We start from the raw sequence: 21,573 nt of genomic DNA, 5'->3' as shown, positions 1-21,573 counted from the left end.
ATATCAAACATCAAATGATCAATCTATTAAATTAGTATGCGTTATATTAAATAAAAGTCTGTGAATATAAAGTGCCAATAATTACATTGCTTCAGAAGCGTTTTGTGAAAACGAATGACGAATACTACGTATCACTTCAATATCGTACCACTACTACATATCTTATCATTCTTGGTAATTCAAAAAAACAAAACTGCTGTACAATGTTCACTTGAAGCCCTACTCAAATGCATTGTAGCGTGAAATTACGATTAATAAACTGATATTTTATTCCATAAATATTGAGTTTCATCCCTTGTGAATTTGTCAGATGTAATAACTGTTTAAATAACAAAAAGCTGTTTGCTACATACTGAATTGCACAGAAATCAAACAAATGTTCTTATCAAATGTAGTACTATTTTCAACGCATTAACAAATCTATCCATATATGTAAGTGCCGATCTAAAACAGTACCTGTACCTCGGGTGTTTCCGTATTTATTTTCATTGGTAAACGGGGGTTAAACCCCACCTAAAACAATTTGTACAATTTGCCGGCCCGCACGCGCTTTATTTGTGCAATTAATGACAAGCTTTTCTGGTCATTTTATGGTATAGTGGTGCCCAATTATATTATAGCCATCACTCCGGCAAAGAAAAAAAATAGTCCATTGAGCACATATTTCTCGTAGTTGGACTTGTTAAGTCCGCACTAAATGAGATTTTGATTATACAGAGAAAAGTGTTGCAGGTAAATAACACCAACACAGAAACCATTTGTTCTACTTTTAGTATAGTAACATATTGAGCAAAACGAAATAAAATTACGATTATAAGACATCTAAAATCTTGCTTGGAAGTTGAAATGTATAAGTTTTGTTTTACTAATTAAAACATGTAAAGGAAATTGACTGGTTGTTATCCTGGTCTTTAATTTTGGAAGATTATTTTAAGTCTGACTTTTCTTTTTTGAGGTGCTTTTCAAGAAACATAATATCCTTAAACATATCAATTATTTACACGTATAACAATTGTGTTGTAGTCTAGTTATAGTTTGTTGCATTTTTGCATAGTTTCTACGAGTATAGTAGACAGTATCTTAATACGTTTAAAATACGTACGTTTTGAAATATGTCATATTATAATAGATACCCTCGAATATCTTGCATACTTTCATAAAATAGCATTTATCTGGACACGAGTAATGTGTTCTTACCACTGACCGACTGTTATTTTGAAAACGATTCCACCGACCTGTTTATCATATTTCATTCTACAATTTTTAGACTAATACAGGATATTTTAGTAATCGGGATAAACTTGATGCATGATTATCTAGAAAAACTTCGATGTAAGTACCTGCATTATCCGTAAGATAAAGTTATGGCTACTACATGCATATTGGTCAGTTAGGGCTAGATTTAGAAAAAAAATATGCCACTTCAAATACTATCATTATTTCAACATATATATATATATATATATAGAATATGCATAATCCATATGGTATTTCACATTATATGTACCCACTAGAAATCGTTCATAGTCCAAAAGCGATGAGATGGAAATTGGAAAATGAAATCGAAATTTTTTAAAAATAAAAAGAACAACAGCATCAATATATTTTCACACACGGAAAGAATACTAATTATCTCCCAAATGTCCATCGTCGTAATCTTCGTGAACTCAAACATAAACCAAAATTGAAAATTCCTCTTCGTGAATGCGACACATTAACTCCGGTCATATCTGAAAGTTTAACATAATTATATACCTGAATTCCTGAATTTCACTTTATTTACAGATGAACCTTCCATCCCTAAATTATACTACCAGGGTGACATGGTGAATTCCCCTGTGCGTATATTATCTGAACGTTCCATAACGATCAACTGCAGCAGCACGGGAAACCCGAGTCCCAAGTATGCATGGAAATACCCTGGCGGAGGCTCACAAACTGGTCCCACGTTCACACTGGCCAGCGTGCTGAGAACACACGCCGGAGATATTACGTGTACAGCTACGAACAACCTGTCACCCACTGGTGGGGGAATGGTTGATAGGGCACGACAAACAACAGCGAGTCTCCAAATTTTGTGTAAGTTCAATTTTTAATTTTTCAATGATTATAGGCGAAGTTAACATACACATTATATGTATTGAATATATAGGATCTGTCATTAGTCGTCATAGTATACACAATTTAATTATACTAGTTCAGGAAAATGCTAGTAAGCGAGTCTTTGGCGAGCTTACCAACATATTTTCTGGACAAGTTGAAATTGTGTAGTACATGTATATGACGACTTTAGGAATTTTATGATATGGTTTATGTTTTACACACATTATCTGCAATAGTGGGCAAAAAGTAACACATTTACTCAAAAAATAACAAGGATATGTGTGTAAAGTACACGAAAGCAAGCGCACGCAAACGTTTACTCATGACTACTACGTAACAACTGTCAACTATTTTGATTTTTTTCAGCGTTGCATTTCTGAACATTTGCATCTAAACACTATTTGAACCACACGCTTTATAAATGCAATATTTATGCTCACTTTATTAAGAAGGTGTTGCCCCCTTAAGGATAAGCGTTATCTGTAACAGTCAAACTTCGATTGATTTGACACACATGTTCGGTAGGTCCTTGTCTATTGGGTCAGTTTCTGGTTTCATGTAATTTCGTTGTTTTATATCTTCCATCATCCCGAAAATAGCTCATTAATTTGTAGTTTTGTTGTCTTCAGTAGAACGCCACACAAATCTAAATTTAAAAAACCCCAAACTTTTAATGAGTCGTCCAATCGCCTCACGTCATACCTTTGACTTTATGGGGCGATACTCATCAGCGTAACATATTTACAAAACGGCGAATATGGTAGGTCATAAGCTCGGTGTGATACTGTATTTAACCTATTAGAATTTAGTGGGTTTTCACCTCAATATTGCAGTGTATGTATTTAAAATATAAAAGGTAACTTCATTGTTGACAGCCCACTGAAAAGCAGATAGAACATTTCCCTACAACGGATTTGAACTAAACTACACATGGGTATGTTAATATGTAACAATGAATACAAATGTAATAAAAAACCATACAAATCATTACACACTCAATACAATGCAGCTTCAAGTTAACAAGTAGTAACAAATCATACACAAAAGTTTACACTTACAATGTATTCGAACACGAAAATGGACGTTTCGTACCTTTAATGTTCATGCCACAGATTTCATAATTGAAAGTTTACTTCTTACTGAGTGGCCAAAGTTTCCGATGTCATTATGTTTTAACAATTCGTATTATTACACAAGATATTTACCAGTATATGTACTGGAATATATCAGCAGTTCTGTAAATATTCTCCATACCATAGAAACATTTAAATCAGCCTTTTTTATGTAAGCTGACTAAGCACAGTATCTACTTGGTCAACGAATCATTGTAGAATACTTATTTCTCACTTCAGATAAATGATTCTTGGTGAAATTGCTTCTTAAATAATGATATAGACGGCTGTTACATATTGGCTAAAATATGAACAATTTATCGAAATAAAATAATATCAATTTTTTGGATACAAAATACGATTTCATGGTATTTGCCGGTCCTTACAACTGTTCATACTATTTTGTTTCAAAGTTTCACAACTCAAAACCTGCTAACATTTATATACGAATGCTCATTTAGCATTTCGCGAAAGATCTATAATTAGCAACTGGAAAAGTCGCAAGATCTAGGGTAGTTTGGAACACCAGAAAAACAAAACAAAAAACAACAACAAAAAAACATGAAGTGTGTCTGGTCGGTCAAATTACATTGAACTAGATACATGAAGTTTCAAATACTAGAATATGACCCTTACGGTTTTAGAGTCAGAATATCAAGGTCACCGTAAGTGATATGCACATTTTTTTCTGTACAACTGCTTATGAAAGTTTTGTCCAAAAACCATGATAAGTGAGTCGTACGTTGCTCTTAGGCAGTAGATAACCTCTTTTCTTATGGGGTCAGTAATTCAACGTTCAAGGTTATATTTTAATAGTAATTGCTATGAACACTTTGTATGTACAATAACATGAGAAGGTTATGACATATGACAATAAAACTTTTTTAGTCAGGCAAGCATTTACAACTCACTCTTGTTTATGTATGTACACATGTTCATCAATAATACAGAAACAGCACTTGTTCATTCTAGTTTAGATCCATTAAATATCATTAAATTATTGATTTATATAACAGTTGTCACAGCACAGGTCGTTTAGCTTGAAGAAGTTTCTATCATCCCTTACTTCCATAACTTAATACACATACGCAGCATGATTTCTATCAACATTGACATTCTGCGATGTAAGTAATGGAACATTCTGCGATGTAAGTAATGGAACATTCTGCATTCTGCGATGTAAGGTAATGGAACATTCTGCGATGTAAGTAATGCAACACTCTGCGATGTAAGTAATGGAACAAATTTCATTATATAATAATAATTTAGTTTGGATTGTCAGGTTTTTTATTCTAAAACAAAATGTTTAAATACAATATATGAACATTTTTATTCAACATCATTGTGGTATTGCAACTGGTTTATGCCTGCTTCCGACTTCCACCGCTGATCTATGTGAAGATACCTAGAAAGGCATATCTAGTTGTTGTAAAAATGATCCATACTTGTCACACGTAAACAGAATATATTCAGACCAGCAGTCATGCAAACAACTGGGACTTGTTTCATATATCCAACACCGGGTGTAGAAAGGTTGGTCATAACTGACCTCTCAGGCAAAATAAAATTCGAACAAAGCGACAAACATATAAAAAAAAGTACGTGCAAGAATAGAACAATGAAAGTGTAATGTAAACATAAGTTTAAGATTTCAACAAGAAAAATAAATAACATCAAATTTGATATAATTAATTTAAAGCAGGGTAAAAATTATTTTATATACATATGTTCATAAAATCGTTCAAGCGAAAAGGCTTGTGATTAATACAAGTTAAATAGTATATGTAGGATCTTAAATGCTATTACGACAATGTTGAAAATCAAACCAGAATGTCGAGAATTATGAGGCAAGACATATCAATGTATACTTAGACGCTAAGCGAGATAAAAAAAATAGTGCTATTACAATGCGCACAAGATGGTTATTTTACAAATCGGACTTTAATAGATTGCATCGTTGAACGTGGAAATCTGCTGTTCAAAAATATAATCCACATGGCCGTATATATATATATAAACATGTACTGTTAAAACTTAAGGAATGCTTATATGGAATATTATATTTGCTCTATAACTCCAAACTCTTTCGCTACTAGCAACCACCATCGTTTCAAACACGTTCCCACCAGACGCCTAGGTTTGAATAAGACGACCGTCCCGCTTAGTCATTGGTTACTAAAAGATAAGTCATTGGTTGCTATGGATTTAAGTAGAAGCTGAATAAGTAAATGGTTGCTAAGGTAGTCACTGGTTGCTTAAGAAGAAATCAGTAACCTAGTAAGTCGTTGGTTACCAATGAAGTCATTTGTTGCTTAGAAGTGAATCGTTTTTAAGGAAGACATTAGTTGCTATGAAGGTCATTGGATGCTGAGGAAGAAGAGGAAATACTGTTTTTGCCGATTTAAGAACCATCTGGTGTCTTGTCCCTTTAATGTGAAATTTAGATTCTATGTTCTTCATCTGTTGTATTCTTAATGCAAATAGAAACAGCTAAACCCACTTTCATGAGCTAACCAGAGTATGTAACAAGGATAGAGTGTACAGTTGTATACAGTTGGGAAAACACAAAGTCATTCAGGTTCTTTGAATAGCATTTTCGCATTGTTGAATTTATCTTAACGAGGCTACATACCAAAGATCAAGTGAAGACGTTTTGCGATTTCAGTTAAGAACATTTTACTAAATCAATGTTAAAAATACCTAGATCCCACGGGGACAACATTTGAACAATATTGGTACCGGTAAATAGTCACTATATGAGACTACATGTACATACACATTATCAAATGTCAGAATATTTTCAAATCTATAACTATTGAAATATATAGAAACACATAGGAACCCTGGGGTGGGACAAGAATCAACCCCGTGTTCATTATTTGAACAGGTTTGGTAAAGTGCCACTTAATGAGATTATGCATCGGACATTAAAGGTCTGAGATTAGCGGTTACATAGAAGAAGATTTTCCAAGATATTATTATGTAATATATACCCCTGGGACAGGGCTACTTTAGACCACCTGCCCATACTTTGATAAAGCTTGGTAAAGGAGCACTACATGTGCGTAAGACTGCAAATAAAACGCCAGCAGATGTGGTATTGCAAAAAATAGGTCAATAAATATTTTCGCCTTCTTAATGTGAATTCACCAGAAACATCAATAAAAACAGGCTTGGTCATTCTTGTATTGTATTCTGTTACCGCCCCGACAGCTTAGAACCTCATCAGTTGCTTAAGGTCGCAGGTTCATGATCCTCCAACGTGTCATACGGAAAGAAGACGTTGCCAATTTACACCAGTAGCTTCCTTTCCTAGCACTGCAAATTAAATGGTACCATTATATTTGGAGTGCTTAGATTTGTTTAAAATTGCGTACATCACTTGTGTCGGTATTTTACATTGAGCAGATAATTTACACCTTGCAAAGGACAATTAAAAAGAATTGCACAGCAGGAATTCCTTGTATATAACTAGAACAATGTTTGAATACTTGTATCTAGATGTGACTGGAATTGCAGCATCTTTGAACATAAGTCTTGATGGCGTTTCAGTTGGTTAAGCCTTGATGCAGTCCTTGGGTGTGAGGATTGTTTCATTTATTTTCAATTAACAAACAGTTCTTGCATAGGGAATAACATGCAATTGTCCTGCCCACTTCATCCAAGCCACTGGTTTTTGACCTTCTTGGGATTGTGTGTTATATGAATGATACAAATATAAACATGTTCCATGTTGTTTATAATTTTACTTATGTTACTTGAGCCAACATAAATTAAATTCAAACAATTATATTTTCATTTAAACTTTCATCATTAATAAAGTATTAATAATATAATTTGATGATTTGTGAATCAATGAAATTTGACATACAAAGTCATACTTACATTATTAACTATACCAATAATTTTTGTCAAATATCAGTCAACATATGCTTACAATTTATTTAACAATGAATTTAAAAATCTTGCATTTTGCATTAATATAGAAAATAAGTATAATTCCTTAAGGTCTAAATATGAGATTTCAATATTTTCCTGCATATATTAAAAAAATATACTATTACTCATTTACTATAAAAACAAGCAATCCATCTTATTCATTAATTGTTCCACAATCGCGAAAATGGTCTGTTGTGGTAATATTGTTTGTTTTGTGTCTAGTTAAAGGTAGCTTTTGCTTTCAAACTTGCATTTCTCGCGTTGTTTTATTTCTTTATACAATAACGTCTGTATATGACTGCATTTTAAATTGACATGACTATGCCTGCCAGTCGAAATCAGCTGATCGATACCTGACTGACCAATCAGTGTCAAGAATGGGCATGGCTCATCAGGTGCCTGTTGCCAAGACCTTTGACAATCTACACTTATCACCAACAGTAGTGTTATACGTTAGTTTAGACAATTAAGAAAAGCCTGACATTTTTCCTTTAAATGTTGCTCTATTTATACATTTTAGCATATACAAAGGTTACCTTTAAGAGAATATGTGAACGTATTTATCGATTCATGTAACCATACATAGTATATGTATAATGTTCGATAAACTTTAAATAGGAAATGTCACTAATTGTACATAGAAGTATATTTGAGTGTATAATATTGTGATGACTTTTTGTGATTCATTTATATTTAGAAATGTGTATTCATTTTCTGCTTAAAGAGGTAAATCCCAAGCAAAAACTTGTTCTCATATCTTTAGGGTAAAAGACAAATCAGTTAACATATAACTGAATCACAAAAGTTTGACATTTAGATTTATAATCTAATTTCTTATTATGATTTTCACTTATGTAAATGATTTAAATAAAATTCTAAAGCATGTATTGATAATGACTATGATTCATTCCTATAAGCATTTCATTCGTTTTTTTCTTGACAGTGGCTTCCTCCTCTTTTAAATATATGTTATATTGTACCTACATTCTTTATTATTCTAAAACACTTTTTCTACAAACGGATGTCTTTGTCAGTCGCTGTTTAGTCTGGACGAGCTTATTGGGTGTGTTTTTTTTTCGGGGGAGGAGTGGGTGGCATCAGGGCACACCATAACATAATATTGTACTTTCATACTACCAATAGATCCCCCTAGTAGGCCATTATGTACCATAAACACAACTACGATTTCGACTAACGCTGTTATTTTGGAGGGAACAGACTGTAATATAAGCTGTAGCAGTGACGCTTTTCCGACCCAAATCACATACTCCTGGTCAACTCCGGGTCGTGAACTTGTTACCGGAAAAAGTTTATTCCTCATCAATGTGACACGCACATCTGACAAGGGCCAATACATCCTGACGGCCAAAAACACTATGTCTCCCACTGGAGGACACACGGAAACGGGTACAAATACTACTGCATTCTCGGTGGATGTACAATGTGAGTTCTATGTATATAATGCATAGCAAATGTATGTTTTATTTAACATAACATTTCTTTACGTATTTAGGATTTAACATGGTACGAAACATTCTCGGTTTGGACTGTCAAAATAAATTAAACTCTCTGCTTAATACTGTTCAAACATATATGCACAATAAGGAATTTTCAGGCTCGCATAAAAAAGATAAAATATGTATGTTTACCCCTGTAGTTAGACCTGAAGTGGATCTGCCTGAGACTTATGACATATTTATGGGCAGTGTCTTAAACTACTCATGTCCGTTCATCCCTGGAGACCCTTCCCAGACATCCCTTTACTGGACGAGGTCAGTAGAAAACAGACAATGGCACGGCCAGTTTGTTAGTATCAGCTCTGTGCAGAAATCTGACGCCGGCTTGTATACGTGTACCGCCACGAATCGGATGACACCTACTGGATTTCCCAACCGGAATGGAAGTCATAGCGGAACCATGCATCTTAATGTTCAGTGTATGTAAATGTTTTCATATATTGCGAACTTACGTGAAAAAATGATAAACATAGAAAGCTTTGTCATTCAGATTTACTTCGTTGTCAACAGCTGCTTATTTGCAATTAATTGCTTAGTCTTTCCACCTTGTCAAAGTGGGCGTCTCTATTACATTTTGTAAGAAAGGTGTTTGGTATGTCGGGTAAAAATTATTATACATCATCGATCCCCAAAAATGTATTGACAATGGGCATTAAATTTGACCGCACTGTATGTTTACATCTATAAATATGAGTGGAAATGTGCGATGGCTTGTCCTACAGGAGGTCAATTTTCGTCAGACTTTAGTAACACTTATGTCCAATTTGTCCTGCAACTTCTCGAGACTTCTGTTTTTACAAACAAATGTAAAATTATGTCTTAAATCCGGTAGACGATATGGTTACTGGGTGAAATTTACAGAAAACTAAACATCTTAGATTTAGATGTTTACCCGTACATATGAAACGTCATCACAATGAGTGTCTTACAAATCACCTAATGAATTGTTTGAAACACTGATAACACAGTAAAGTCCTGGTTAATGCATTCCGTGCTTCTATTCTTCCGTTATGTTAACAAAAATTAAAATATTTCTTTGGAACCTAAACTATTGACAGAGGACATCGCACAAGTATGAAGCAAAAACATACTCCTTACTTTACGTTTACAGTATGCATCAATAAGAAAGCTGCTTATCAAGACATTACTAAACTGTACTGACAGTACTTAACTGAGGCTTGGTATAGAGATTGTTAGCAATAAGGGGAAGTGGAAATGGTTTTACCTTCCATATCACCTGAGTAATATCCCCTTTAGGCAACACCAAATTAATGTTTCGTTCCTCGGATTTTTGCCACGAAAACTGGAGCCAGCGAGCGAAAAACAACAACATTTTGTCAGTTTTTATTAAACCCGAAGCGAGCAAAGAGCGAAACATATTTTTTTTCTTATAATCAATATGAATAAGAAAGTTTGTTCAACAAAATTGCCCTTAAACTAATTTAAATGCAATCATAGACTGAATCTCAAATGAACATTGGGCTAATGTCCGAATACATACTTATTAATCCATTTTTAGAACACACATTATATTCATAAACCAAATTTCTAATATAACAAACATGAACATATTTTTGTATGACAATCCTTCATAATAAAAAAGAACGCTGCTTTTTTTAACTGACTTATATAAATCTACCTGAATCACTTAAAAACATCATTTGCAACTGTATTCAATAGGATTGATTTCGGATGTTTAAAACATGATGTTTTACACTGGCATCATCAAACACCAGACTCCATATACATTTAAATTTCTTGATTTAATTTCGTATTGATTATCACAGTAAATGCAATGGCATGTGTTAATCAAAATGAAAAGAACAAGGGTATGTTTAGAGTACTTTTATGTCAGTGAGATGTTTTTATAATCCCGCATTATGCAGTAAAAGAAAATAGATATTAAGGTGATAACTTTAGGTTAGACTTACCTCTTTTTTGGTCTATGGAGACCAGTGTTAATATCGCCATTTGTAAAAAGATATTTGTTCTAAACTGTTGTTTTGTCAGAATTTGGTAAAAAATGACTTTGATACATTAATTTGGAACAAAAATGAGCCATGTTAAGTTCCTGATAAGTGAAGTTGTCTTCTTCTGCATCGACGTCATAGGGTAAAATTGTCACTAGTCACTTCTATTTTGACTTAAATCAAATACTACTTAATTAAGTCATTGTTCATCATTCCGATTTCCATCCAAAAAGAAACACTTATAATGCAATATTATAGCTACCAGTAATTATCAGATACACATATTTTATTGCATACATAGATTTATTACTCATTCCATTTCTTTTACACATTTCCCATGCATAACCACCAAAAGTCTTTAAAGTATTAACTTCGGAGTTTAAACACAGATATATCTTATTGGACGAGAAGTTCAGTACATATAAACTATAGCTCCGTCTTTTGTTTATAAAGGGTGCTTGCCCTTTTGATTATCAAAATTATTTTTTGTTCGGCATTTCTAAGAAAGTCTGTATATATCGACTTAAAACTTCATATGAAAATAGATTTTACTTTTTAGAAATGCTACTTACAGGAACCATAAAACTGTTTAAAATGTTTTTACATAATTGATATATTTTTCAAAAATAGTTCACGTACGTGTACAATGTAGAACGACCCTGGTAATCAATTACCAACATAGGCTAGAGTAAACTCATTATGTGTGAATTGTGAAATCATCTCAAAGTATTGTGTAACAGAATAACAATAAAATGCACGTTTGAAATCATGGAGTAGTAGCCCGTTTTGTACTAAGCATCGCGATCGTTTATAGGTTTTATTCGAATAAGGTGTTCCTCATGTATGCATACCAAAGGGTATCGACTTTCTGTGTAAAACGTATCCGAATTGAATGCTGGTCGATTGTTCTAAAAGGTATTTTAGGCATCAAATTATTACAATGTACATAAAATGCAAGTTATTTGCATCTTTTATTACCAGCAATACTCAAACTCATTTTCCAGATAAATCTCTCGTTAGCGACTTTCACGTTACTGAGTACATCGCAACTGTTAACGTTACAAAGTCAGAGTTCAGCAATGCGACGTTTAACTGCACGGTGGATAGCAATCCCCCGTCAACCATAAATATACGGAAAGACGGTAAAATAAGGAGATCCGTAGATAATTCAAAACAGCTGGCTTACACTATTGCAAACCTTACATGCTGGGATGCCGGGCGTTACACATGTGATGGCAGTAATAGGTTTAATAACGACACACCTTCGGAGAAGGACTTGAAACTGTTTGTAAAATGTGAGTAACCACACATTTATGGCGGAAACTAGCCAGTTTCTTCAACCACACTACTTCAGGCAATAATTGAAACATAAATGAATATCGAAAAAAAGACTGACATGCCGTATATTATAACAATTCTACTCTAAACATAATCTATATAAACTTTAAAACACAGTTGATGGCCATAAAGATAGACACACGAATTCTGGAATCGGGACATTTATTTTCAGGCACACCAAGGCGTTCACCTGACTTGGACATCACATTGAACTTTACTGCCGAACTACACAAAAACGCAACACTACAGTACACCGTGATTGCGTATCCAGTCCCTAGTCCATCACAGTTTGTCTGGAAAAGATGTATCAGCAACAGCAAAAATTGTTCCAACTTATCAAATCTCTCCGGAAAAACAAAAGTTACAACAGTAGGGTTGTCGAGTAGTTTGACCATTTTGGATATCGATATGGATGATTTCGGCGTGTACAGTATTTCAATCGCCAATGGTATTGGAGAGGAGCTAGTGGAAGAGATGTATCTTCAACCTGTTGGTAGGCTACCAATTAAGATGCTGTAATTAGGATTATATTAGGTTTGGTCCCTATTACTCTAAACAACATTTACAGTACATTTTTAAATAAATTAAATGGTTTCCGATGTAAATCTATCCCCTCGAATAATCATTTGTACATTTGCAATATATTCAAAAAATAAATCAACTTTGGCAAGTTCGCTTGGCCAAGTTCTGTTGATACATCTCGAATACTGAAATAATATTATCTTTTTTAAAAATACGATGTGTGTCCCTGAATACCGTAGACAAATTCTATTTCTAAACGAGTGGAAGCTAGGGGGTTGTTATTTGGTAATTTTGTTTAGGCGTATTATCTGCAAAAGTTTGAAAAACATATGATAAAATATAAATATAAAAACGGACTGTATGTATTTTCAAAAAAAACAACATCACTACATGAAACGAAGCGCGTGTCAACGTAAATCAAGATGTCAACGTGATAAATGTCAATTAATTGTAACTGTTTAGCGTGGTATGTTTGTATGCGTTCATATTGGAGAAAAAGCCATGTAGTGTCTATAAGAATTGATGGATCATTCTCCGAAACGTTTTGAGTGATATATAATTAAAATATCCACTCAATGTCGTATGAAAGACGGCATACGTTTCAAAAATAATCACACTCGGATGAAATCGTACTTTTCGCGTTAGCCCAAACAAATCTATGCGTAGAAGGAAGTTTTCTAGCCATGGTTTACAAGTCCGTGCTTTATAACACCGAAACTTGCTAATTTAAAAACAAAATAAGCAGTTTTTAAGCTATACAGCATTTGGTTATCAATAATTAATAAAATATGCTTTTATCCTTGATATTTTAGAGTAATAATATTGACGTTTTGAGATATACATAATGAAAATACAAATTAAGATTTAGTAACTCAATTGTTATACTGTTCAAAAATAAATAAATGCCTTCTCAGATATTCAGACAATTGTCATTCTAAAATAAAAGGAAATAAAAGGAAATTAATTTTCTGATATATAGCATGAAAAACGTTTACTAAAATGTTATATTACAATGTTTGTTCTACCTCTTATCAATCATACTCAGCATCCCAGCGTATTTATAACATATGTGATACTCTGAGCAAATGGCTAGCGAAACGTTGTAAAGCTTGGACCAATGAAACATTCGATAACAAAAAAGAGGGAACATCCTTTTTGAAGAGCTTTCAGCAAATACGACCAATTATTTGATGTACTGTTAAATCAATTTGAAAGCCGTGATTTCCTTGGATTATTCAGAACCAAGATTTCATCCGTAACAGCTCAGCTATTTCGGTACCGCATTAGGTGTGTCTCATGCGACTATTTAAGCAGCTGGATCTAACCTCATTAACTATTCATGAGTACGTGATCGTTACAGCCGAGTATCAAATAAGTTATAAATACTCTAATCTATATACATGTACTCTAGGCGAACCAGTGATAAGGTTTTCTATACTAACATACTAGCATATAGTCGATTATTATTTTCCGTCGAAGATAATTGAACAATTTCAAACATACTTGGTCTTTGTTTATAGATAAGCTTAGGCTCTCTAAATTGTTGGTAAAATAAAATGAAACTTATTTTCAATTTCATTTGAGAGGCATTTAACACTCTGAATTTCTGAAAAGATTTTTGGCCATACATTTCCATTCAAATTCTTAGCTTATGAGCGGACACACGTTGTATCATTAGCGCGTTCCTTAAACGTCTCGAAGTTAGATATATATTAATATATGGTTCGAAAGTTATTGAGTCTTTGATATAAGCATAAATCCGCATGTATCAATCTTTCCTTCAATCCATTTTTGCAACTATCGTCTACAACTCTGAGCTTAAATGATAGGATAAAATTACCAGCATCTACATTGACAACATTATCATATATTTAGTCCGTACATAGCTAAACTTTCATGTATATATCTATACCTGTTTAATTTAGATATATATATATTATTTCAAACATCACACATGCTATTTAATAGCATTGCTTTCAACAAAGTGTTATCTGTTTTGCTGAAACTTGAAACAAAAGTTTACAATTCTTACATATTTATTACATAACTCTGTCTATACAACAAATGGCCTATGCATGTCTTCATACCAAGTACAGTTGTGCCTTGTGCCTAACTTTAATACTAGATCTAATTTTTGGATTTACTAAAGAAATAATTTATAAAAAAAGATTCATCAGGCGAAATATATCACAGCCTATCATGCATAACACTACCAATGAAATTCAACTGTACTTGATTAGATGATTGATAGTCAAAAACGTTAATTATTAAAAATTTCACTTTTAGTTAACATCAGACATGGGGGAACTATCAGCTTTTGAATGGATCAGTTCGAAAATGATATTTCGAGTAATTAACTTCAAATACTTTGCTCCAAAACATTACGTAGTCTTGTTGACTACAAGATGGTTGTCATGTCAGTATTTATAATTGAATTTTTTTCCAGGACCACCAGATTTACCAACGGCTTTTGATACTATTGAGAAGTCTATCGGTGAAACACAAGCAACATTAACGTGGATACCTGGATTTAACAACGGTTTCCGTCAAACCTTTCATTTATCATATCGAACCCTGAACGAATTCGCAACCGTTTTCAATGTGAATGTTTCTGATAACGAACTTGCGAAAAATATAAATTATACATTAAACCAACTGAGACCTGGAAAGAAATATTATGTCGAGCTTTTTGCTTCTAATGCCGATGGGAATTCGATGAGTGTCAACGCAACATTTACAACACTGGTGCATCTTGTTAGTAAGTAATTAAGGCTATATATTCGATTTAAGTAGTTAAAATGTATGATAATGCATGCATTCTGTACGTATCATGATTAAAGTCTGTTCTGTCTTTTTTCATATCCATTGTAAAATAGATTTACTTTGCCAAATCGCATACTTATCTTTGTCAAGGCCTCCTTAATATTGAAAGGTTACTGACACAGTCCCTTTTTTAATGGACGAGCTTCATAGATATTTGGTAGAATTTGGAGGTAATATTATGTCGTTCTATTGCAGCGTTTTATTAGGATTCAAAACATCCTTTGTGATCAAATGCTAAGCATGTAGTTAATATAATATGCATGAAATTTTCACTAAGAATCTGATATAACTTGTTATATACCACTATTAACTACTCAATATTCAATGATATTCTCCACAAATGGAATAGGGCGTGGCTTTACCTAAATAATTGTAACATTATAAATACATTATCGAAAATTTTAGTTAAATTATTTAAAGAGGAAAAACAATTGTAACCTATTGTAAAACAGCATTGTATGTATCCTATTCTGCATTAGCTATATGTTGTTGTCCCTAGAATTTGTGTCTATGTATTCATATATGAATATATATGCAAAAAGCTACAGAAACATGCTCAGTAGCAAAAAGTTTAAACATAAACCCGGTTTAGTGGCAATGGGCAACGCCAAAGACATACTCGCCGACTCGGCAATAAACTTTGCGGCTTTGCTATCAATGACATAACGTGCTATTTAGTAAATAATGATTTTTTTAAACGTTCATGTAATCTCTGTTTTCAGTGTGACGTGTTTGGTCTTGTTACCTGACTCTGATCTTTGCGGCATAGAATAATTTCTTTATTAACTTACTCTAATTTCCTATGTCTTATTGATTGTTGATTGAATATTTCTTGGTCTTGTCTATTGTCTTAGCCACATACATGTTGTTTTTATTTTATCAAGTATATCCAGACGGCCCATCAGCTGCTATAGTCGGAGGATCAATCGGTAGCAGCATTTGTGCAGTGTTGATTATTGGAGGCGTTATATTGGGCGTAATAAAATTCAGAAATGTCGGTACGTGATCAAACACATAAATTACACTTTACGTTAATGGTTGTAAAACTTTCGGATGTATGTTTTATCCGATGTACTGTTCTATAATATGTAATATTTTTGAAAATCAGGAATATCACGATTTGGGAAAGATGGACCAGCTCTTTTAATAGATAAGTGCCTACAATTTTAACCGTCGTAACTGAGTTATCCATGTATAAACTTAAGGCAAAAAGGGACAATAAAGTAAACTCGGACAATACTAAATGTAATATTTTTAATGGGATATTACTAAGTTGTACGTTTTTATTATTATAGAATCATTCTTAAATAGTTGATTTTGTGGTTTTAAAGACCAGTATCGAAGACAGCAAACCTTCCTTCGCAAGGACCTTAAAATTATAACAATCAGACTTGTCATTACTGCATAAAAATGTGAATTTTAAGAACCTGTTTACCCAACATTTTACCGGTATCATTTTTAGGTATTCATTTTAAAAATAGCAAAAGCATAAAATGCAATGAAGCACAGAGAGGGAAAACAAGAGTTATTTAAGTATCTTTATCCGTATAAGACTATATCCAAGATTAACATACTATTTCATTTAAAAATGACTATAAGTATTTATGGATTTGTTTTTGTCAACAAATGATATATCGCGAGGTAACTATAATGTTCGAGCAATACCATTCCCTTCTTATTTCATTACCAATTTACTTGAGTATTTAAGTTAAGAGTGTTCTGTTTGCTTGATATATTTTGATGATAAAGCTATGTTAAAACTTTGGTGTTCACGAAACATTATAAGCAGGTGCTTTTGGAAAACTTATACAAATTATAGGCTAATTTTGAAGATTGTTTCTGTTCTTGGTGAATAATCAAAAACTTAAGGTGAACTATCCGTGTGACTTCAATATTGTATAGAACATGAATGTATTATGTATTATAAAGTTATAAGAATGTATACGTGTAATGAGTAAAAACATTATGCTTACATTTTATTTTTGTCTTGCAATTTCTGTTTAAGATGGTGAATTCAATAATTAGCGAATACCAACAACTTATAAAAGATACAATAACAAACACTGCTGAGGTCAATAAGGAAACAAACCCCATAACTTTTTGGGAGATATTAAAATAAAACATAAGAAACTCAGCAATAAGTTTTCATCAAATTTAAAGCGAAAATAAACGGAAAAGAGAAAAAACATAATAAACGATATATATGTAATTTAGAACAAAAACTAAATAATACAGAGAATGAAAGTAACCAAATTATAGAAGCGATTTCAAAACTTAAAGGTGAATTGGACGAGATACTCACTAAAAGAATAAACGAACTTATTTTGTGAGCAAAAGCTCGACATGTGGAAAATAATGAGGAAAAATACTTTGCAAACTTTGAAAAACGGCCTGCAGAAATGAAAACAATACACACTTTAAAAGTTGACAATAAAATTATTAGTAAACCTTCAGAAATATTGCATGCTCAACGGAAATTCTACAAGAAATTATACAGAAAAGATTAGTATTGAGTTCAAGGCAAGTGATGTAGACATGGCACATATACTGCCAAACAAGAAGTCACAAAACAGGGATGTGATCGTCAAACTAGTTTCAAGATTCAATTAAATGTGTATTATGCGAAACCGTAGAAATCTTCGGGGCACTGGGGTCTTTATAAACGATGACTTGACACAGCTGAACTTGCACGTGCTAATGAGTGTGAAAAAGAAAATGATTGACGAAGTGAGTGAAGCATGGTTTAGTTGAGGAAAGATTTTCTACAAAAACTTAAATGACCAAGTGCATCCTGTCAAGTATGAATACTATGACCATTGGATAGATTTACCTTGGCGTTTTCATAAATAAGAACAATGTAAACCCCAGTCTGTTTCTTCACCGGCGGAACTTTTTATTACAAGTATAGATTACACCTTCACCTGTCTAGTAACATGATAATCTGATAAAGTTAATATTTAATCCCTTTGTATGTTTTAAACTGTAGCAATATTGATTGTATTCATACATTGATACTTTAATACTTTAAATGCTAAGGGATTTGTAATGATGAACAAAATCCTGGTCTTTGTTACTGAATGTTTGTTTACTGTCAATGAAAAAGTACATGCATTATTATCGTCTGAAAGTTTTTTTAGGATTACGAATAGTGTTCTTTCTTTGTTATTGTTGAAAAACCAATGTTTATTTACTGCCTTTGAGCAATCCACCCCTTAATACTTATAATAAATATACATATACGGTTTTTACTTCCAATGTTGTTTTTTTCTTTTATTATAAAAGGATAACAGTGAATGATAAAAATTAATTTGTATAAGTATTTTTCATTGTTACATACACTATCCATGTTCTTTTATGCTTGACACTTTCAGGCTTTCAAATAGCAATTTCGGTCAAGCAAAGGTATATATAGATTAGATAAGCGCATTATTACACTGGGTGGAATTCCGCATTTAAAACAGTTTAGATAAAGAGTTATACAATATAACATTTATAATGACAAAACAAATCATTTGTGCATGGTGGAATTGCACATTTAAAACAGTCTAGATAAAGAGTTATAAAATAATCATTTTTAATTTCAAAACAAAATAATTTGTGCATGGTTCATGTAAATCATTTAGTTTGTCATGTGATATAGGCTTACTCAGTGTAGTATTATATTGTATCTTAGTTATAATACACGTTTGTAAATTCTAGATGGATTTGTATAATAAGTAGTTCTCACATACTGAAGATTGTTAATGTTAATGGATACATCGTTCTACTACATTGTATTTATCTTTTGATATCGGCACGATGTTAGGGTTTTCAGTTATCTATTCCTTTTTGCTTCATGTTGGATAGAATATGTCAACTTATTGAACAAAAACAAATAATATAATGTCATTCCAAAATCATTTTCGCTTTTAGCAATTAGTATATCTTTCTTAACCTAGACTGACTAGCCTTTCCACTAGTTTGTTTAACCTCAAGTCAAGTTGTTATTTCAATGTACTAAATAGCCTTATCCCTAAAGTATTATTTACTAAAATGTAACTGACTACGCACTCTTAGATTATACAATTGAATGACAGCTCTGCATTGTTTTCTGTTGTTTTCTGCTGTTATTTTGTTTTAAACTAAGTCTGACTGCTTTGAATTACAAATCGTTTATACGCAATAGTAAATTTATCTAAAAACTTACAAAACCAGTTACGTCAACAAGATCCATTTGTCCACACATCAAACATGTTATACGTCGTATCATATGTTATGCATACCACTCTCTTTCACTCTACTTCCCACTACTCTTTATAGCACAATGTGGATGTGTTTTTTTTACACGAAATATTCGGTACTGTTATGACTATAAAAATATGCATATTTAATGTTAAGGGACTAGCAGCTAGAACAAAACGTAATGATGTCCTAAATTGGTTAATAGCTCAAACATATTCAATATTCTTGTAAAAGAAATACATTACTCCAATGCTGACAATAAATACAAATGGGGCGAAATGTGGTGAACTTTTCTTAAGTGGAGATAGCACAAATAGCAAAGGGGTTGGTATTTTTTTAAATTCTATTTTATCCCATAGTTACATAGATTATAAAGAAATAATAACAGGTCGTTTACAAATGTTATCACTAACGATAGGCAGCATAGATATCGATATAAGAAATACATATGCGCCAAATACTGATGATACGGATGTTTTGCATCATGTAGAAAAACTGCTGGAAGAAAATTCAGATAAAACTAATAGGTGGTGATTTTAACACAATTCTCGATTTTAAATATGATAAACTTAATGGTTGTCAGAACACACATATCAAATGTTCACATTAATTAAAACAAATAATGTACCCCTACGATTTAGAAGATATTTGGCGTGTCTTAAACCCCTACAAGAAAATGGCATTCAAATACAAAGCCACCAATATTCTGTAGATTAGACAATTTCTTGTCATCATCAGAGCTAACAAACATCACTTCAACTTGCGAAATAAAGCCTGGTTTTAAATCGGATCATTCAATTGTAACATTAGCCTTAAATGAAGTTCAAGATAACCGCGGACGAGGCTATTTCAAAATTAACAATTCATTATTAAAAGATGAAATTAATATAAGTAAAATTCGGCAATCAATTATTGAAATTGTAGAATGTAACGGAAATTCGAACCCTGATACACTCTGGGAGGTTATTAAAGGAAGAATCAGAGACGATTCTATAAAATATTCAGTCTTTAAAAGAAATAATGATTTAAAAGAAGAAAACATAATATTACAGAATATACGAGATATGGAAACCGACCTTTATAGTTCACAAACAAATGAAAATCTAGATAAATTAAACAAAGAAAAAGAAAAATTAAACAAACTTAACGAAGAAAAGATAAAAGGGATATTATTTAGATCAAAAGCCGAATGGATCGAAGGGTTTGAAAAAATACCAAATATTTTGCAAATTTAGAGAATAAACGATCACAACAAAAACAATGAACCACCTAAACATAAATGTCAATCTTGTATGAGATAATAATCTAGTTCTAGCTCATGCAAAATCATTTTATGAATCACTTTATAAGAAGGATGACTATATAGAATATCCAGAAAATACCTCCTACTTTCAAAATGAGAATAACTGTCTTTCAAATGAAGATCATAGGCAGGAAGATCTTACTAAATATGAATCTTCCGAAAAAAGATAAGATATAACTCAAATAAACAATTAGAGACCAATTTCGCTTCTTAATATAGATTATAAAATAACTTCAAAGTTAATTGCCAATAGAGTCAAACCATTCTTACAGAAGATTATAAGTTGTGATCAGACAGGTTTTATCAAGGGGAGATGTATTGGGGAAAATGTCAGAATTCTTCAAGAAGTAATTGATTTGACAAATGAAAATAATAAAAAAAGGTTTGATATTCTTTTCTGATTTTAATAAAGCCTTTGATAGCCTCTATCACAATTTCTTAACAAAATGCCTTAAAAAGTTCAATTTCGGCAACGATATAATAAAATGGGTTCAACTATTGTATTCAGATGCCAAAGGTTGTATTACGAATAACGGTTTTTTTTATCCAAGTTCTTTAATATACGTAAATGTGTGAGACAAGGATGCCCTCTTTTCCCGTATTTATTCATTTGTTACATCGAACTATTGTCTATTGAAATCGATAAAAATGAGAATATCAAAGGAATAAAGGTAAACAATATTGACATAAAATAAAGTCTATTTGCGGACGATGCTAGTTTCATT

At 32.4% G+C, this 21,573-nt stretch overlaps 1 protein-coding gene across 3 annotated transcripts in view; it reads left to right on the top strand.

Moving 5' to 3' along the window:
* The window catches only part of LOC128234052 (neural cell adhesion molecule 1-like), a 77,156-nt gene that overhangs the window by 18,391 nt on the left and 37,192 nt on the right, over positions 1-21,573 (top strand). The window contains exons 4-10 of one of the 3 annotated variants that reach the window (XM_052948012.1): positions 1,786-2,079; positions 8,373-8,597; positions 8,812-9,090; positions 11,646-11,936; positions 12,152-12,472; positions 14,948-15,259; positions 16,209-16,322. In XM_052948012.1, coding sequence (XP_052803972.1) covers positions 1,786-2,079; positions 8,373-8,597; positions 8,812-9,090; positions 11,646-11,936; positions 12,152-12,472; positions 14,948-15,259; positions 16,209-16,322 — 1,836 coding nt within the window. Of the gene's footprint in view, positions 1-1,785; positions 2,080-8,297; positions 8,598-8,811; positions 9,091-11,645; positions 11,937-12,151; positions 12,473-14,947; positions 15,260-16,208; positions 16,323-21,573 lie in introns of all 3 variants that reach the window. The other 2 variants (XM_052948011.1, XM_052948013.1) reach the window with 2 other exon arrangements.

The sequence above is a fragment of the Mya arenaria genome, chromosome 5 (genome assembly GCF_026914265.1).
Source record: "Mya arenaria isolate MELC-2E11 chromosome 5, ASM2691426v1".
NCBI lineage: Eukaryota > Metazoa > Mollusca > Bivalvia > Myida > Myidae > Mya > Mya arenaria.
The sequence above is the reverse complement of the archived record's forward strand: the minus strand, read 5'-3'. Positions and strand labels throughout refer to the sequence as shown.